The sequence below is a fragment of the Notothenia rossii genome, assembly GCF_949606895.1.
Source record: "Notothenia rossii genome assembly, chromosome: 8".
NCBI classification, from domain to species: domain Eukaryota; kingdom Metazoa; phylum Chordata; class Actinopteri; order Perciformes; family Nototheniidae; genus Notothenia; species Notothenia rossii.
This window is the reverse complement of record NC_136906.1, coordinates 25,537,234-25,557,322: the sequence shown is the minus strand read 5'-3', so window position 1 is coordinate 25,557,322 and position 20,089 is coordinate 25,537,234. Positions and strand designations below refer to the sequence as shown.

The following is a 20,089-nucleotide window of genomic DNA, read 5'->3' as shown; positions in this document are numbered from 1 at the left end:
TACAATAACTTCATTTTCAAATAATTTAAAGACATGTTTCTTGTAGGGATATATATACAAAATAGATAATGATTTGTAAAAATAACTGGTGAGTACATTTATAAAAGTCAATTTGCTACAGGTTTGTTTCCCTTGTTGTAGCAGTGAGAGACAGTATATCAACATGTCTTTCAGTCTTTTGAATTCAGGGTAATTTTTTACACCAATGTGTTAAAGTTTTGTCAACGTATAATATCATTATAATCAGGCTGCTGCACTCGTAACACCACAGGAAGTAGCAGCCAGTTTCTGCTTTACGGCAATTTACCACTTCCTTTCACACCGGCGCTCCGTCGGGCATTTACACCGTTTGAGGACCGGCTGGATTAAAAGTCCGATTGGGTGTAACATCATTAACGGTATGATTACAGTAAAACATCATCACACAGTTTAGAAACGAACGTTTTCAGTCGTGTTTTAAGATAAACCCTTGCTGTCACTTTTTATTTGTTTAGGGCCTGAACACACCCTTAGCTTAGCATAGTTAGCGGCCACCTGGCGATATGACTAGCATGTAGCTCCGTTAGCTCACCGAATCATGGGTTAGGGAAAATAAGAACCTTTATCAGAAGAAAGTTTGGGTTTCATTCTTTGATAAATAAATTAGTTATTTCCCTAAAATGTGCCTCGTCCTTCAATCGAAATGTTTCATAGCCAATATATATACCATGTTATTTGTTACCAATGTTACGCTTCAAGTGAAGCTAATGCTAAGATAATGTTAGCTAACGTTGCCAGATGTCAGCTGATCGATAAAAGATGCTGCTACAAATGTACAAAATAAAAATGGTGGAAGTAATGAGGTACACTAAAACGGTTACTGTACTTAAGTACACGGTCGATATGCTTGTATTTGTCTCCAATATATACATTAGGGCCTCTACGATATTATTAGAAAAACCTTCATACTGATAAACGCAAAAAATGTAAATGTTATCGAACAATAAACATTCTATTTATGCTCTAAATGCCATTATCTTTTTTATTTTGGTGTAATATCTTATGGTTTTGTCATTGGTGCCACTTTTAGCTATAGGTAAAATGTGATAAACACAATAGATTATATTAACAATGACTAAATAATGATTTCAACGTAATCAGCACCATTACCTATAGAGGAAACTGTTGAAGCTTAAGGTGCCCGTTTGATAAATATAAGTTTCCTGTCTAACAGTACCACCATGTTGGTGATGATGGGTCAATGAGGACTAGCCCACTGCGCAAGCTGATCAGTTCCTATGTGTTTTAGTGCATTGCTGGAGAAACCTGTGCTGCTCATTTCCTGAGACCCTGTGCTCGTTAACACTTTGATGCTATGTAATGTATTTATGTATCTGGCAATCATTTAATGAAACTATGGTTCACAGAAATGTCTTCTCCACTCCGACTTCAGGTCATGGCGAAGTTCAACGCCCCCGTGATCCAGGACAATCCGTCCGGATGGGGTCCCTGTGCGGTCCCAGATAAATTTAAAGACATGCCCTACCAGCCTTTCAGCAAAGGAGACCGTCTCGGAAAGGTTAGTTTTTTCACATAAAAGAAAGTGTTTCACTCTAAGAAGCAGGTTGTTTTCAGTTTCCTCACAATGCATTTCTCCCGGTCAGGTTGCTGACTGGACTGGAGCCACTTATCAAGACAAGAGATACACAAGTGAGTAAAACTGCTGTCCTGTCAAATGTACCTCCACCTAACTTTCAATAAAGTGTCTTTCACTTCAGATGTTAGGAAAAACCAAAGTTGATTTCTCATGTGTATATATTTTCTTCAGATAAATATTCCTCTCAGTTTGGAGGCGGTAGTCAGTACGCCTACTTTCACGAGGAGGACGAGACGAGCTTCCAGCTGGTGGACACGGCCAAGACGCAGAAGACCGCCTACCAGAGGAACCGCATGAGGTTTGCTCAGGTAAGACAGACCGCAGAAACATTGAATGTTGCCTCATGTATTAAAATGTAAGGGTTGTGTATTATATTTGAACCGGCCCATAACAGGTCTTTTTGTGTCAACAGAGGAATATGCGCAGGGAGAAAGATCGCAGGAACATGACTCAGTTCAACATGCAAACACTCCCCAAGAGTGCCAAGCAAAAGGAGAGGTGAGAAATGTACAACGTTAGCTGATGTTATTGTTAGAAGAATGATCCCATTATGGTGTTAACCTCCCATTTGTTTTTATTGCAGGGATCGTATGCGCCTGCAGAAGAAGTTCCAGAAGCAGTTTGGTGTCCGTCAGAAGTGGGACCAGAAATCCCAGGTTTCGATCGGTTATTCCAATTTGTTACTGCATTAGAGCTGCGAGCGCTACTCATTGGTCGATTTGTCGTTTGATCATTTATCAGCCTTTATTTTAATAGTGTGAATCGTTCTTTTTGGTGTCAAATTGTTGATGGCAGAACATTTACTTCATTTCTTTGATACATTTTGAGGAGGGAACGCCTATTGATCCTTCTGTGTAGGGCTTTGTCAACATGGGTGTTAACATTTGTTCTTCCCATACCACCTTCCCCCCCATTCAACCCTTCTATCCTTCCATACCACCTTCCCCCCCATTCAACCCTTCTATCCTTCCATACCACCTTCCCCCCCATTCAACCCTTCTATCCTTCCATACCACCTTCCCCCCAATTCAACCCTTCTATCCTTCCATACCACCTTCCCCCCCATTCAACCCTTCTATCCTTCCATACCACCTCCCCCCCCCCCATTCAACCCTTCTATCCTTCCATACCACCTTTCCCCCCCATTCAACCCTTCTATCCTTCCATATCACCTTTCCCCCCCCATTCAACCCTTCTATCCTTCCATACCACCTTTCCCCCCCATTCAACCCTTCTATCCTTCCATACCACCTTTCCCCCCCTCTTTGTTTCTTCCTCCTCTGTACACATACACTTTGAGGCCCAGCTGAAGCCCCGAGACTCCTCTGTGGAGGTGAGGAGCGACTGGGAGGTGAAGGAGGAGATGGACTTCCCCCGACTGATGAAAATGAGATACAACGAGGTGGCTGACCCTGAGGACATGTAAGTCTACTTTTTTGCACTTTTGATTCTATTTCAACAAAACATTTTTGCAGATTAAAATTGGGTGGAGTATTTTACAATTTGTAGAATTCCAGTGGTAAGATTGTTCTGACTTCTGTTGTGATAAGCTTTTCAAAAAACATACATTTCCCTCTGGTCAAAAACTGTTGGCTCTTCCAATTGCTGCACACAGAGGGTTATTTACAGGATTGCCGCACCATTTTTTGCCCTAAGATTGTCAGTCTGCTGGCATTACAAAATGTTTTACGGAAAAAATAACCTAATCTGGTGAATCCATTTATTTAAATGTAGGATTTTGTTTAAAGATTTAAAAATCTTTTTTTAGGTGATATGACAGACACACCATTTTTGATTTATTTTTTGCAGTGAGTGCTGCGGGGCTTTGGAGCACTACGATAAGGCTTTTGACCGGATCACCACCCGCAATGAGAAGCAGCTGAAAAGCATCAAGAGGATCTTCCACACCGTCACCACCACTGATGATCCCGTCATCCGCAAGGTGCGCACATTTTGCCATTATCAGCTGATACAGTAAACAAACAGTGCTTTTCTTTTACGTCAACATACATTTTCCTGTTCTGCTTCTAGCTGGCTAAGACTCAGGGTAATGTGTTTGCCACCGACGCCATCTTGGCGACCTTGATGTGCTGCACACGCTCTGTCAACTCCTGGGACATCATCGTGCAGAGAGTGGGCAACAAGCTGTTCTTTGACAAGAGAGACAACTCTGACTTTGGTGAGAGATCTACTGACACCGGGGGTTTCACAAAGATATCTCAATTTACACTTGACAGATTTGGTTACTTTCCAGATGACAGTTTTTCTTCTCCTTACTGTCCAGTAAAGATAACCTAGTCCAGATGAACTTAAGAATACTTTAAAAGGCTGTTTAGATCAGCTGTGAGTTGTATGGCCACAAAGCTGAGCATGGGGCAGTTTCTTCTGAAAATACATCAACAGTTTAATTCTAACAAATAAGGGGTTCAAATAACATGATGAAACACACAGGAAGCTTTTACTCCACAATCATTACGTTCACTTAAAGTACTAAAACTACACTTTTATGCACAACAAATGTTACCTTTTTCATAATTTTAATACGTTTGCTAATAATACTTGCATACTTTAAAGACCAAATGTCTTGCCGGAGTTTTACTTGTAGTAGAGTAATTTTACCGTTTTGTATTGGTACTTTTAATGAGGCGAAGGATCTAAATACTTCTTTCTGTACTGTATTTTAACCTGCCTGTAACCGCTGCTCTCAGATCTGCTCACCGTGAGTGAGACGGCCAATGAGCCGCCGCAGGACGAGGGAAACTCCTTCAACTCTCCTCGTAACCTGGCCATGGAGGCCACGTACATCAACCACAACTTCAGCCAGCAGTGTTTACGCATGGTGAGAACAAGTTCACAATGTAAAGCCCTCACCATTACCAGAGTCTCTGTGCTAAGCTTGTCAAATCTTTCTGTCTGCAGTGAGAGGTTTCCATATACCGTAATTTTCGGACTATAAGCCGCGCCTTTTTTCCCATTTTTCGACGCTGCGGCTTATATAACGGTGCGGCTAATCTATGGATTTTTACAGCTAACGGCGACTAGGGGACCTCCTAAATCTATGGATTTTACAGGTTACAGTCCACCACCTTTAACTCTATGGGCTCTATGGCCGGTCCGCGGACCCCCACCTTTAAGCGGCGGGTTCCAGCAGGAAAAGCTGGAGGTCGGAAAAGAGTGAGACAGGTAGCGCGCAAAAGTAAAAGTGGAACCGAGAGTGGTACGAGAGACAGAACGAGAGCAAGACAGACAGACATTACGAGAGCGAGACAGTTTGTCCCCGTACCACTGGTTGAAAACCGCTGCTGTAGATCACTGCCGGTACGTGCGCTGGGAGCGCACCGTTTTTAAGTTTGAAAGTTGAAAAGTTTGTGTGTCTGAAACGCTATGTGATACAGTACAGTTTACACAGCACAGTACATGTTCTGTAGCTACTATTCCACTAAATGGTAACACTTGAATACGTTATGCAAATATGCAACTTGTTTGTTGAAATGTTAATAAATGGGAGCTTCCTCAAACAGCCATCTCTTTCCCGACAATCCCCTCTGTGCACGAACCCTTACATATGGTAATTAAACATTAAAACACCTGCGGCTTATAGTCCAGTGCGGCTTATATATGTACACATCATTCAATTTAGCTGCTGCGGCTTATATTCAGGTGCGCCTTTATAGTCCGAAAATTACGGTAGTTATAAAGGGAAAGTGAAAATGTGTAATGCATTTATAAAAATGAGGATTACAACATCAAACTGAGGTTCGAACACTACCATTTATTGGGCCTTTGGGCTAATATACTTAAACTTGTTTTTGTTTGTTTCATTTAATTTAGTAGTTAAAATTGTAGAAATTAAGTTATGTAAAAAGGTTAGGGGTTATAAGTATAATAAGCATTTGGTCAGAATAAACCTGCCTTTGTTCATATTTAAAAAGTACTTCAGATGTATTGTTTTGGAGTTGTATCCCTTAAAAAGACATAAATAAACTGGATTCTGTTTTCATTTCTCCAGGGTGGAGAGAGGCACAAGTTTCCTAACCCCAACCCGTTCGTGGAGGAGGATACGGACAAGAGTGAGGTGGCCTCTGTTGCCTACAGGTATGAACGCAAGATAAATAAACGGTTTACGTACACTATGTACACGTCATTGGACGTAATAACGGCTTCTTCTTAGGCCAGGGGTCGGCAACCCGCGGCCCTCGAGCCGCATGCGGCCCTTTAAGCCCTCTGGTCTGGCTCCCTTGAGCTTAGACAAAAATAAGAAGGAAATAAAATACAAATATTTGTGGGACTATTTATATTTTGTTGCATGGTTGAAAATGTTTCTTATCTTGTATTTTGAGGTGATACTGTGACACATAAATAAAAAACAAAACGGTTTTAATTAGATCAACTAAAATATGCGTCACGTCCTGCTAACGTCCCGCGCCAGCGCCTTTTAATGCGGGTGAATAACCTGACCCCCGGCTCTGAGCGAACTATGGATAAATCAAAGAACAGTACCGGAGGAACACAGGATTTAATTCTGTGCGGACTGAATTATCTGCTTTCACAGCAAACGATGCTGGTTTACCGGTATGTTTGATATGTAGAGAGAAGTTTTCAACGGTGCTGCAGCCTTTACGTATCGAGGAACAACACGGGAGAGGAAGACAGCTGACAATCTTCAGTCATAATTCAATGGGGTATGTCATTTATTTCAGAAAACACTTTTTGTTATATTCCATGGAATGCTCTTAACGTCCCGATAGCAATGAATAAATGATTTGAAAATAAATACATACACAAATTAATCTCTGGAAGCCGTAGCGCTGTGAAAAGCACGACCAATCATCTGAGCCGGCCCGGCTAAAATAACTGGATGGCCTACCTGCCTGTCAGCCTTCCATCTGTGCACAAATGTATCTCGTGCCCTCATTGGTCATGTGCGCGTTCGTGTGTGTTGGAGGAGGGGCTCTGTAAGGAAGTCTGAAGGAAGAGGCAGATTTTTTTCCGGTAGTGTATTTTCTAATTCTAGCGCACTCGAGCTGGTTTCTCCATTCTTACCTACCCTACCTTTAACTCTTTTTAGGGTGCAGCTATATGTTTTATTTATTTCAAAGTGGGCACATTTTAATTATATATTTGTTTCCTTCAAATGTGCAGAGGACTCCCCAAGTGCTGTGTTTAATTTATTTTAAAGTAGGCCTGTGTATTATTTTTAGTTCTCCTTATAGGAGTTCTTTGTTTCTTATTGGAGGTTAACAGTTTTATTTAACGTAATAAATAGCCTAATAAATGCAAAAAAACTGTAGTTTTTGTCTGATATAACAATAAATACAACTTTATTAGCTATCAAGCTATGAAATATGTTTTGCGGCTCCAGACAATTTTCTTTTTTGGAAAAAGGAGCAAAATGGCTCTTTTGGTCAAAAAGGTTGCAGACCCCTGTCTTAGGCTGACGGCTTCCTTTTTTGTTCTTTAGGTACCGTCACTGGAAGCTCGGGGAAGATATCGACCTGATCGTCCGCTGTGAGCACGACGGAGTGATGACCGGCGCCAACGGAGAAGTGTCCTTCCTCAACGTCAAGACCCTCAACGAGTGGGACTCCAGGGTAAGAGGCAGCAGGAGTTCTTTCAGGAGCAGAGGATTTCTTTGTCTCTACATGATTTAAGTCTTTTGCAAAGTCATGAGCTACTTTTGGTTTAGTTTATTTCACAACTAACAAGTACCATATGAATTAGTAAGCAAAAGGCCAGTAAGTGCGGTTCTTGTGCAATCACAATTGGAGGACTTAATTACTGAGGAATGACTTATGATATACTTATAACAAATAAAAAAGGTTGCCACAATCTTGTGTAAAAAGAAAATTAAGAAATAATCCAGCTGCTCTGTAGTGAAATAAGAAGTATTTTTGTTATATTTATACAGGGTGTCTGCGGGGTCTTAAAAAGTATTAAAAGTTGATAAATCAATTTAGAGAAAATTAAGGCTATTATAAAGTATTAAACTGCATTTTCCAAGGTATTAACACTAGAACCGCCAGAGGTCGCTGTACCTAAAACCGCCAACGGGTAAAGTTGACCTGCTATTGATTTCCAAGGTACAATGTACCATACAGAACAGTGAGTTTTGATCGCACAGGGATGATATGTATACCAATATAATCTGTGGACTTTCAGCTTTTCATATGATATAGTTTGTACAGATAGCATAAAGTATAAAATATCGCTACAATGCTGATTTAAATGCTTGGTGTTAGACTTGTGTTTTGTTTAGGTATATATCTCTATCTCTCTCTCTATCTATCTATAACTATCTATCTGTCTATCTATATGTCTATATATATATATATCTATCCATCTATCTATCTATCTGTCTATCTATCTCTCTCTCTATCTATAGGAACAGCAGTAGACAAAAGGCGTTGCTATAGCAACACGTCATGTTTATGTTTACGCGCAAAATCAACAGCGCGAGGATCGCTGCATATTCTATGGTAGAAATATTACCCACTCGCTAATAAACGCTTGATTTTAGGCTTGTGTTTCTTAAAGGTAAAAATGCTTCATATCTTCTGATAGCCTTCTACTCATAAAAAAACAACATGACAATAATATAAATTAATATAATAATGTATTTGTTATATAATTGAACAGTAGATAACACAGAACGTATACAAATAACAAAAAACATCAGAGAAGAAGAACAATAAGAACGAAAACATCGATCACAACGCTTCACAAACACTCAAACACAATTGTTGCAAACACTGAGCACCTTGGCTGTGCATTTGCCACACAGCATCCCCACACTTGACACATTTGCAGAACGTTTTATTCTGCATGCAGTGCGCCTTCACCATGCAGGTCATTCTCCTGCGCTCTTCTGCACCAGCACCGCTGAAGGGTAGGTCCGCAAGCGCAATAAAGGCCTTCAGCTCCATAATAGAGACATCCCAGGTGGCTCTGTCTCTCCGTGCTTCAGCAATTGTGCAATCACGGATTTCCTCCAACATTACATTATCACACAGACACATAAATGCTGTGAGTTTGTCAGTAATGTTGTTATGTGCGTGTGGTGTGGGGCCAGCAGACTCCGTGAGGATGTTCTGTATCTGCCGTCTCCCTGCGCCTCCGCAAGGCTCCATGACCGTCCACACTGTGCCATCTTTCCCGATCTCTTGGGCTGGTGACGGCTCAGTGGCACACACTAAATAGGAGAGTGGAAAACACTACTTTAGATTAAAGTATATTTCATAAATGTCTATTTGATAATATTACATCCTCGAAAAGGCAATGAAAAGATAATTTGTAAAAAGAAAAGGCATTATCTATATGCCTTGATATCTTATAGCCTACGATTTGTAGAAAAGTAGGAAATAAAAAACAAGAATCATCATACCTTCTGCATGGGCTGGTGCAGTAGGCCCATCTGCAAGCAGGGGATCAGAATGGGACGGCCTCACGTTCCGCGGAGGCTCAGGATCGCTGTCAGATGACCCATCAGAGGCAGAACAAACCCAGGACACATCACTCAGTCCTGATACTTCCCCACCATCAGACTCTGCTTCGCTCAGACGGTTTAGCAACGCTAGTGCCTCCTCTACGTTCATGAGTCTCTTTCTTTTGTCCATTTTGGAAATATAACCGGCTCTCTCTATCTATCTATCTATCTATCTATCTATCTATTAATCTATATATCTATCTATCTCTCTATCTCTCTATCAATATATTTATCTATCTATCTATCTCTCAATCTCTCTCTCTACAGCAGTAGACAAAAGGCGTTGCTATAGCAACACGTCATGTTTATGTTTACGCGCGAAATGAATAGCGCGAGGAGTGCTGCATTTCTATGAGGTAAATATTACCCGCTGGCGGAAATAGGTATAAATAGCAATTTTTTGGCGATTTCTTTCAATCTGACTTCATATTGACAATTTTTAACAACACAGGGTGTTACATAACACACTTTCAGGAAAAGTCACGGACTGGGAGACGTTAATATTTTATTGAAAAAAAGTTGCATACAATAAAAAAACAGCTGCGGGTAAAATGTACCCGTTGGCGGTTCTAGTGTTAAGAAGTCCCACAGCAACAACAACATGAAACACCCTTTAATTTACTGAAACGACATGTCGGGAAACCCCCTCAAGGCGGCCCCATGCATAGCGCGCCGTAAAATGCTGCTTCTTATTTTAAGTTTCGTTGCCTTGCTCCGCTCTGTTGGGGGGGGGGGGTCCCAAGGTGGGTAGACCGGCATACGCAGCGCTCTGGTGGTCCAACGGCTCCGTGTGTAAGCCCTATATGATCATTTTCTGATAACGATGAAATAGCCCGCCTCCCTCTCCCCCCGTCTCCTCCTGCTGCTGGGCTGTCAGAAGAGGGGGAGGAAAAGAGAGGCAGGCACCGTTTATTAAATATTATTACAGAGAACAGAGTCGTTATGAATTTGTTTTAAAGCTCAATAAATAACAAGGAAGACCTCTGATTGGCACTTTTCTAATTTTGTACGGAAGATTTAAACTTTAACGGACATGTTGACCGGCGGAACATTTTTTTTAACGGAAACTGCCGCACGGTCCCCTCGATCCTTGGAAGAGGCGGAGAGGTGGGTGTTTTTCATCTGCTGGTGGACTACCTGAGAGATATACAGCAGGAGAACACGCCGTCCACCGCGGAGAATAAACAGAAGGGCAACCATGCTCCGGGGTCTTCTTCGCTGCTTTTGGTGTATTTTGTGGCGGCAGCAGCGCCACTTACAGGCCTGGCATATGTACTATAGCGTTTCCAGGATTTCCAGCGGTCTAGTGTGAACGGAAACATTAATGAATCGAATGCGTGTGAACGGAAGACTTTTTTGCGTTTGCGTATGCGTTTTACCGTATGCGTCCTCGTGGGGCCGGGGTCTAAGCCAAACTATATCCGATCACAGAGATCTGCTATTTTAAAGTAAAGTCAACACATATAGACCCTAAATATAGTCTATATTAAGAACGAGAAAAGTCTTAACATATATATATAGTTTTTTATAAACATAGGACGATGCTCTGACGTAATCACCCTCACACATTTGTCATATGTGCCAGGGCTTAGCCCCGGACAGCCCCAGCCCAATTTAACCCCTGGGTATTTGTGAGGGAGCTCCTATATGGCATTACCCCGCTGAAGCTCACCAAAGTTTAATATATTTCATAGTTCAAAGTTTTGTCAATTGTTTTGTTTATTGGTCAAATACTGGGTTCTGAGGAGTTTTACTGGAATGAAAGAGCACAGAGTCTACAGAAGCAACAAAGCAGCGTACTGCATTAAACCTGACCTTCACAGAGAGGTTGAAGTTCATGTGGAGAGGAGGCTTCAGTAGTCTGTCTGCACTCTGTTTAGTTGTGCTATCTTACAATCAATATAGTAAATGTGAGGTAAAGTGTGTTGCCAATGTAACCGGTTAGAACTCAAAGTTGCGATGAGGTCTTAAAATGTATGGAAAGGTTCTTAAAAGGTATTAAATTTGACCTCAGGATTCCTGCATATACCCTGTTATAATAAAAATACTTCCAAAACTTGTGTTAAGAAATCAAATCCTGACTCATCCTTTGAAGCAAGAGTATCAAGCATTAATGTAAGTTGAATTGTTGCTGATGTATCTGCTCCGTCTCGTCCTCAGAGCTGTAACGGGGTGGACTGGCGTCAGAAGCTGGACTCTCAGAGGGGAGCCGTGCTGGCCACTGAGCTGAAGAACAACAGCTATAAGCTGGCCCGCTGGACCTGCTGCGCCATGCTGGCCGGGTCCGAGTACCTCAAACTGGGGTGAGGAACACACACCATTCTATCATACTGAATATTTGGAGGAGTCTTTATGCATATCCTTCCTCTTGTCTCTTATGAACACTGCACATACAAAAATGTTCTAATCTTGAACTATCAAAAATGTTTTTATTGCGCTAAGCTGAGTAGGAAAGGTCGGAGTGCGGATGAAAGCAATGTGACATAGTGCAACAGAAACACATTTAGCAAATAAATGAAGAGCATCATTTATTTGTATGTTTTATTCTTATTAAATCAGAAAAACACTGCCTGAAACAAACCACTATACCTGTGCTTTGCGTCTATGATACAAACTAATGTCTTAAAATAGGATTCAGTTAATTATATAGAGACAATAAGCCCAAGCTTCAGCAGACCATAGTGTGTGAGAGCGTGCACTGACTGCTTCCCTCTCTGTCCTTCAGGTACGTGTCTCGGTACCACGCTAAGGACTCGGCCCGTCACGTGGTGCTGGGAACGCAGCAGTTCAAGCCCAACGAGTTTGCCAGCCAGATTAATCTGAGCATGGAGAACGCCTGGGGTATCCTGCGCTGCGTCATCGATATCTGCCGCAAGCTTGACGAGGGCAAGTACCTCATCCTCAAGGACCCCAACAAGGTGAGCTACATCTCAAAGATTCATAAAAACATCCTGGTTTTTAAAATGATCGTGAACTGTTGAGCTAATGGGTCGATATTCTGTTTTTCTTCTGTTAACAGCAAGTGATTCGGGTGTACAGCCTGCCGGACGGAACCTTCAGCTCTGATGAGGAGGAGGAGGAGGAGGAAGATGAAGAGGATGAGGAGGAAGAAGGTGAGATTTAGTTGCTATTGCTTCATTAATGTCTCATGTTAAGTAGTTTATTTTACAGTTTGAGCTGCAGCAGGCTGATGGATTGTAATTCTGAAGTCAAATGCTAAATGTATTTGAAAAATGTAACCCAATGTAGTTGTTAAAATTGTTCCATCCTTCGGTTATAAACCTATTATTTAGATTGTGTAGAAGGGAACATTTTTATTTAATTCATTAATCTGGCCCTAGCCATATCTTTTTTGTATCTATAAAATCTACTTGGACTAAAATAAACCTGTTTTAGTACAATAGCTGGTATGTTTTGTTTAATGATATTAAACTGTTTTATTTTCTCTTATTCTAGATGAAGAGGTCTGAAGTGTGGTGTCGTCTACACAGTGACAGAAGCAATTCAACATCATACACAAACACAATTTAACCTTTGACATTCAATAAAGACAAATTGGCCGACACTTTGTTTCTTAGTGATTTATTTTTCCAGTACAAATGTCCAAGAAGGGGTTATGAAGCATTATCGTGATGCATATCAACAACTACTGTCAATGTTATTTAAAGATCACCCATGAGGCAAAATCCACTTTGTCATGTCTTTTACACATAAATACGTTTCCCCTCTGTGTTAAAGAGATTCGGAAAGTCCAGATCTTTGGTAACTGTGATGTTACAATTACTTTTTGGGTTGTTTGACAATTAGCCAATAACAGTCCAAGGTAAAGCCTGCCCAACTTATCACCTGAATCTCCTAGAGCGGTGGTCCCCAACCTGGGGGGCACCAGGCCTCAGATGATTTGAGGCCAAATATCATATTTCAGTGATGCAAATTAGTCGCTTTTCGGCGCCTCCCGCTTTTTTAACGCTGATTTGGGTGACTTGTGTAATTCGTGGAGAACCGAAGAGTTTTCTTTTTTGGGGGGGGGGGGGGTCAGTCAGTCCGTCCGACTGACTGACGGACGGACGGACAACTTCTCACTTCAAAGAAGAAGAAGAAATCTAGATCGCAAAATAATTAAACAAGCGAGTGCCTGTTTTTCCTGGCCAAGGACAGGTTCATTGAACACAACACGTGTCTTCACCATAGGTCTTCACGTGGTTATGTCTCGTTTGAAAGGAGTAACGGAGAGCCGCTTCGGCCCTTCAAATATTGCAGTACCCATAAGGAGCCGTACACATGCCGCAGTGTTTGCGAGGCTGTGTCTTTAGTTGTAAGCACAGTGGCGATCTGTTGTTATTAGCATCTGGTTAGCTAGCTATGCTAACGAATTTAAAGAGCTTTTCTACAACCAGGTGGAAGAGAGCTCTCTCCTGAGAGGCTCAAATAACCTCAGCTCAGTGAGGTTAAGGCACACCTTGATATGATCATAGTTATTAATGAGACATTAGAGACTAAATTATTAACAGGTATAAAATACTATGACAGTAACAAAAAAAAGTTGTTAAATAACAAGAATAGAGTTTGAAAGGTGAGTGATTTGGTAAAATATCCAAAAAGGAAAGTCTGCTTACAGTTCTGTTTCATATGGATGTTGAAAGATGTATCCATAGATCTCCTCATGTCGCTCTCAAAGTGCACCAGATTGATGCTTTTGACTTCAATATTTAAAAAGAAATCTTCCCGGAGGAGCATGCCCCTGGACCCCCGAGAGGAGGTTAGGTCCCCCCCACTTAAATCATGTTCACATGGATAATAGGATACTAAATACATTTGCACACATCTTGTTTCCATATCTTTCTGTTTTGGTGGTCATGCCACAACCGTGCACATGAATGCATGCATGCGTCAAACATGAGTCATGGTGAGATATCTGGATTAAGAAGTTGCTTTTTCTTTGCACAGCATGAAAGAAAGACCAAATGAATGGGCTGTGATTTTAGTTTTTTTAAGCAGAGGTTGAGTTCAATAATTTGTACGGCCCTCGGAGGATGTTGTAAAAATTGAATGGAAAAAGGTCACCCACCCCTGCTGTAAATAATAATAAAAACTCTTGATTTATAACTTAACATCTCTGTCTCCTTTTGATCTGAGTAAATTATAAAGAACAGCCAGTTAATTGAAGGATTATAGCACAGGCCATTGTCAGATGGTATATTACGCTGTTTTTTTTCTGCTTCGAATAGTTCTCTCTCTTTTCACCATACCTGTGTTTGCATCACTGATATTTAGACTATTTTTTTACATATAATTGTAACTCAATACATGATTTTCACTAAAAGCCTTGTCTCTACATTACAATAAAAACAATTATTGATTAATTTTAATAAGAATTCAAGTTAGTAGCTATTGGCATAAAAAGACAAATGTATAATTCTTTCTTTTATAGAAATGTTTCTTCTGCCCGTAAAGTGTCCAAACCAGGCTTTTCTGGATAAGCGCATTTTTAAGTCATTGTCGATGCCGGTTTCAGTTCGTCACAGTTGCTCCGATCAGATTGGTCTCCTCCATTTTGTAGATTATTTACAACTTTTGAATCCACAAACACATCGGCAAAATCCGGTTTACTTTGAGCATGTGTTGAACAGTTTCATCCCTTTGTGAATTGTTTCCACTTCCATTGTTTTCCGTCCTTTAATTTCTTCATACAGCGGGAATCCAAATGAATGAATCCTGAGGCCAATAATAATAAGTCACTCAAATAGTGCTCCTTAATTACGCTTTCATCCTCCTTTAACCAAATACTTCACATTCATCCAGTTTGTGACAGTGTTGTAGCATTTGCGACTTTAATTACCGCTGTTGCGCGTTATTTTGATGTAGAAGTTCACTTTATGCAGGTGAAAAACCTTTAAAAACAAAAAGAGAACATTTTAGACTTTGTAAGTTCATCACATAAATCATGTAAACAAAGCAGACTCTTCCAACTTGTCTTTCCACTGGAAATGTTTAACAAATCAAATTAATTATTATTTTTAAACAAGAAACTATTATTTCCTCCTTTAACAGAGGCATTCAATGAATAAAACAAGACTTCACTATCAACGCTTCTACCAAATCAAATGAACTTTTTATAAGACATTACTTATTTGATTGCTTATACATAATTATTAATTATATTCAATTGAATCCTGATTGGCTGGTGATCTTGACGTCTACGTCAGGGAATCCACCCACCCTAAAAGTAGCTTGCGCTACGACGCAGCGTCATTCAAAATAAGCACCTCTTCTCGCTTCGCCTTAGCAAGAAGGGCCGTCTGGTGAGACATCTCACTTCATGTTACTCTGAGAACTGGGGTTACGTAAGTAACCTATAGTTCTCATTCATAACACTTCGTTTGATGTCTCACTATGGGATATTGAAACTCCCGTATTGCTAGACATGCTTATCTCGAAAATCACCAAAACAACCAGAACTTAACAGGTAGAACCATGTCTCAACACGGGGCCCAGCACTGCGCGGGCCACACTTGGAGCAGAGACATCTAGCCTGTAAAAGCGGACAAAAGTGAGCGGTGAGGACCAGCTCGCTGCTGCACAAATGTCTTGGATGGAAACACCCTTGAACAAAGCCCAGGATGTAGCCAGTCCACGAGTAGAATGAGCACGCAGGCCCGTTGGTGCCTTCAAACCCTGACTCGTATAAGCCAGAGCAATCGCTTCCACAATCCAGTGGGAGAGCCGTTGCCTGGTAACGGGCTTGCCCTTCTGAGGGTTAGCCATTGCAACGAAACTCTTTTGACCTGTTGTTGGGGCAGAATCTCTGCTCCGCGCCGTTCTTATATGAGCGGGTTCTCAAAAGAAGGAAAAATTCAAAGCAGCCAGGATAAGGGTTAAACAATAATCTGCTTTAATGGCACAAACATACAAATACTTCACCTAATCACGAAGCACTCTGCAGAGCACTCCGGGCTCAGGTTCTACCACCGTGTGAGACACGTCTCAGGAACGGCCAGTCAAAAACAAGAGCGCGAACCAAAGGAAAACACAGGCTTTCATACTAAAAACACAGGAGGAGGTGTGTGAATGCTTCCCCCAGAGGTCATCTTATTGGGAGAGACCAACACATGGCCTGTCGTACCCAATCAGCGCGACACAGCAGAAGAAACCCGGAAACAAAAAGTCTCTTTCAGTTTGACGAAAACCAGATACCTTTTGGTGTCTGGAACGAACCTACTCTAAACAACAAGTTTCCTTATCTTATTTCACATCTTGCAGCCAGCACACACACATCCCCTTTATGGCTCTTTGTCTCTGTGGCCATCTTCCCCCCCTCAGGTTACCACACACAAGTTAAAAGTATGTTTTAAGATATAGTTGTTATAGTTGGCTAAATATACGTAATACATGTAAATTACTTTCATATCAATAATAACGAGGAACACATTACCTATGCTCTTAAGCAGTATTAGAGATGCTTTTCAAATAGTCAAACTTCACACAGGCCCAATATAGAGAACACACTCATTTGTCCTGCAGCCTTTCCATTCATTTGAGCTATTGTTCACATCTTTACTTCAAATAAAAGGTTTCACATTGCATATTTCCAGCTTCCTTTACACATACTGTTATTATTAATACAAAGTAATTAACCACACACCTATTTAAAACAAGTAGATTTCCCTGATAATTGACATGCTGAAAATCTTAAGAAGAATGTCCCCTCCCCCAGCTCTCTCGTCCCTGTCATAAAAGCTGCTTCCATTTCATATAGAGTAATAAAACATGTTTAAGCTAATTTCTCCACAATGTTTGTAGCCATTTATTACCCACACATGAAAGAATAAAAACAGAGGTATAGTTGAACAGTAATCACGCAGCACATATATTTACTGCAATGAAAACATACACATTTGCCTTAAGCATGTGTAACGCACCCTCTTCTTTTATGAGGGAAACATTCCAGAGTTTTGGAGCTATCCCCAAACAAGGATGTCCCCTGCTCACATCCCTTTCTAAACACAAAGACTTCACCTCAATATATTGGGGAGGAAAAATATACTTTGTCCCTTCAAATTTAACACACATGAATATATATATAAAGTGACATTAAAATGAATATACCAGATTTAACTTTCCTGCCATAACACATTACTTTAATACTTCAAATAATACTTCACTGTCCATATAGGTGCGTAAAGCACGAACTGGACACAGCAAATTCGGCCGCTGTTCCTCAGAGGAACACAGCGGCGGAGGAAATGCCACAATGTCAATGGGGGTACATGAGCCAACCACCTTAGGTATAAAGGCAGGGTTGGGCTTCAGCAACACTCTCGTTTGCCCGGGGCAAACTGAGTGCATGAAGGATGTACAGAGAGCGCATGAATGTCACTGACTCGCTTGGCAGATGCCAGAGCCAGTAACAGCACTGTCTTCAGTGACAGGTGTTTCATGTCAGCTTCTTGCAGGGGTTCAGAAGGGAAGCAGACTCTTCCAACTTGACTTTCCACTGGAAATGTTTTACAAATCAAATGAATTATTTTTAAACAAGAAACTATTATTTCCTCCTTTAACAGAGGCATTCAATGAATAAAACAAGACTTCACTATCAACGCTTCAACAAAATCAAATGAACTTTTTATAAGGCATTACTTATTTCTAAACAAGAAAACTTCTTTCTAAGATAAATACACAGCGCGTCTAAGCTCTGAATGTGCCGCACAATTAACGCACCACATTGAAACCACACAAACAATGCTGCGCAGCGCCGCTCGCGCTCTAACAAGACACGTGCATACACGCAAACAATTTAACAGAACCTTCAACAGAGGCTCTGCGGAGCTCTCACAGCATGATGGATGTGATCTTGCCGGCTGCCTGTCCTGACTCGGTAGAAATGCCTCCCGTCTACACGCTTCCGTCTACCAGGATCTTCTTCTTCTTTTCTTTAATGGCGAATCGCTTCCACTTGGAGCATATATCGCCACCTACTGTTTAGTTATTAAATGTTCATACTAAATCCTTGTCCTCAGACCAGTGCTTTTGAGGAATTTGAAGATCAGCTTGTTTGCTTCATTTCTTGATTTACTTTCAAATATTGCCTTGAAATCCATGTCCTTGATGTTGAGTTGTTCCAGTGCAGTTTTCAGAATGAATCTTTGTCTGTTATAGTCCGGGCAGCTAAAAAATACATGATGTATTGTCTCTGGTTGTTGGCAACCATCACAATTGCCATTTGGATGTTTTCCAATCAGATGCAGTGATGAGTTTAGTCCAGAGTGTCCCAATTTTATCCTGCTGTTGATGCTCTGCTCTCTTCTACTACTCCCCCAAGTGCTTCCTGTTCCTACTTCCCTTTGTATCTGATATAAATGTCTTCCTTTGGTGTTACTGTCCCATAGTTTTTGCCATTGTTGCTTGATAACCACTTTAGTAAAATATTTGACTTCTGCTCTACTGATGGGTACCATAATATCAATCTGGTTTGCTTTCAAACCACATTTTGCCAGTTGATCCACTACTTCATTCCCTCTAATGCCCACATGCGCTGGAACCCACACAAATTGAACAACAATTCCCAGATGAACTAACCTAAACATGCTTTGTAAAATTTCATGTAAAATATCCTGACGACATTCTGAAGAGAAGTTGTTTATACTCTCCAGAGCTGCACTGGAGTCAGAGCAAATGACCACTCGCATTGGCTGTATTTCCTCTACCCACTGAAGTGCTAGAGAGATAGCCATCATCTCTACTGTATATACTGCAATGTGATCACTTGTACGCTTTCCCACTTTGACTTTTAACTCAGGAACATAAAATGCACAACTCGTTAGACCATTTTCTGGATTTTTGGATCCATCAGTAAATATTTTTATAAAGTGCCCATAGTGTTCACATAAGCCTGTACATTGAATTTGTTTTTCATTGAATGTACCCGTTTCAATAGTGATAAATCTACTATAGGTTGAGGTAGCAACCATGGTGGAACAGCTGATAACAACACCGTCGGACTAATATTCCATTCCTTAACTTTGAATTCCTTACATATTTCCGAAACACAAAAACAAAAACTTTCTTTTTTTATTTTGTTACTTTCCCAACTTGTTTGTACAGTTTGTTTAGTAGGGTGAGTATCTTTATGACCCTGTAGATTTGCCCAGTAATTAACAATTAACTGCTTTCTCCTCAAAGAAATAGGTACTTCTCCGACCTCTACCTGAAGTGCCGACACTGGTGTAGATCTTACTGCCCCACAGCATATCCTTAGTGCTTGTGCCTGGACTCTATCTAATTTTTGAAGTGAAGAGTATGCAGCTGACCCATACACTATTAGTCCGTATTCTATGGCTGATCTAATTAAGGCCGTGTATACGTTCCTCAAAGCAGCTTTATCAGCCCCCCACTTAGTGCCTGCCAAGCACCTCATAACATTTAAAACCCTTTTACATTTATCTACGACTTTATCAATGTGAGTACTCCATGTGACTCTCTCGTCCAACCATATTCCCAGAAATTTAAATGTCTTCACTTTCTTTAGATCTTGTCCATAAAGTTTTAACCTAACCTGCTCACCTATCCTTTTCCTCGTAAAAAATAAAGTTTCAGTTTTTTCCACCGACAATCTAAACCCCCATGTCAGAGACCAGCTTTCAATTTCCCTAATGGCTTCCTGAATCTTAGCTATAATATATTTTACATTTCTGCCCCTTTTCCAAATAGCTCCATCATCTGCAAAAAGTGACTTACCAATATCAGATCCTACTTGTGTATATATATCATTGATCATGATAGAAAATAAAAGAGGACTGATGACACTCCCCTGCGGGGTTCCATTTTCAACTTCATGCCTTCGAGAATATGACTTGCCAACTCGGACTCTGATGGCACGGCCAAACAAAAAATCCATAATCCAATTGTATACATTACCTCCCAGACCCATAATGTCCAGTTTTATTAATAATCCTTCCTTCCACATCATATCG

The 20,089-nt window shown here is 40.8% G+C and overlaps 1 protein-coding gene across 2 annotated transcripts; it reads left to right on the top strand.

The window, feature by feature from the left end:
- The first annotated feature begins 242 nt into the window (after nt 1–242).
- Nucleotides 243–12,684, top strand: eif3d (eukaryotic translation initiation factor 3, subunit D). Of its 2 annotated transcripts, none has more exons than XM_079641754.1 (16): nt 243–398; nt 1,433–1,558; nt 1,644–1,689; nt 1,808–1,944; nt 2,049–2,134; nt 2,220–2,292; nt 2,943–3,058; nt 3,446–3,578; nt 3,668–3,815; nt 4,345–4,475; nt 5,646–5,731; nt 7,098–7,227; nt 11,280–11,422; nt 11,845–12,037; nt 12,139–12,232; nt 12,576–12,684. In XM_079641754.1, the coding sequence occupies exons 2-16, from the start codon at nt 1,436–1,438 to the stop codon at nt 12,587–12,589; spliced, it is 1,653 nt and encodes a 550-aa protein (XP_079497880.1). In that variant the 5' UTR covers nt 243–398; nt 1,433–1,435; the 3' UTR covers nt 12,590–12,684. The 2 variants fall into 2 exon arrangements, with proteins under 2 accessions (XP_079497880.1, XP_079497881.1); XM_079641755.1 differs by having other exon boundaries at nt 261–398; nt 1,407–1,558.
- Nucleotides 12,685–20,089: the final 7,405 nt, after the last annotated feature.

Coding starts and splice junctions, on each gene's coding strand:
- eif3d (XM_079641755.1), top strand. CDS start 1,409: ATGTCTTCTCCACTCCGACTTCAGGTCATGGCGAAGTTCAACGCCCCC. Junction 3,579..3,667: donor ATGATCCCGTCATCCGCAAG/GTGCGCACATTT, acceptor TTCTGCTTCTAG/CTGGCTAAGACTCAGGGTAA. Junction 7,228..11,279: donor TCAACGAGTGGGACTCCAGG/GTAAGAGGCAGC, acceptor TCTCGTCCTCAG/AGCTGTAACGGGGTGGACTG.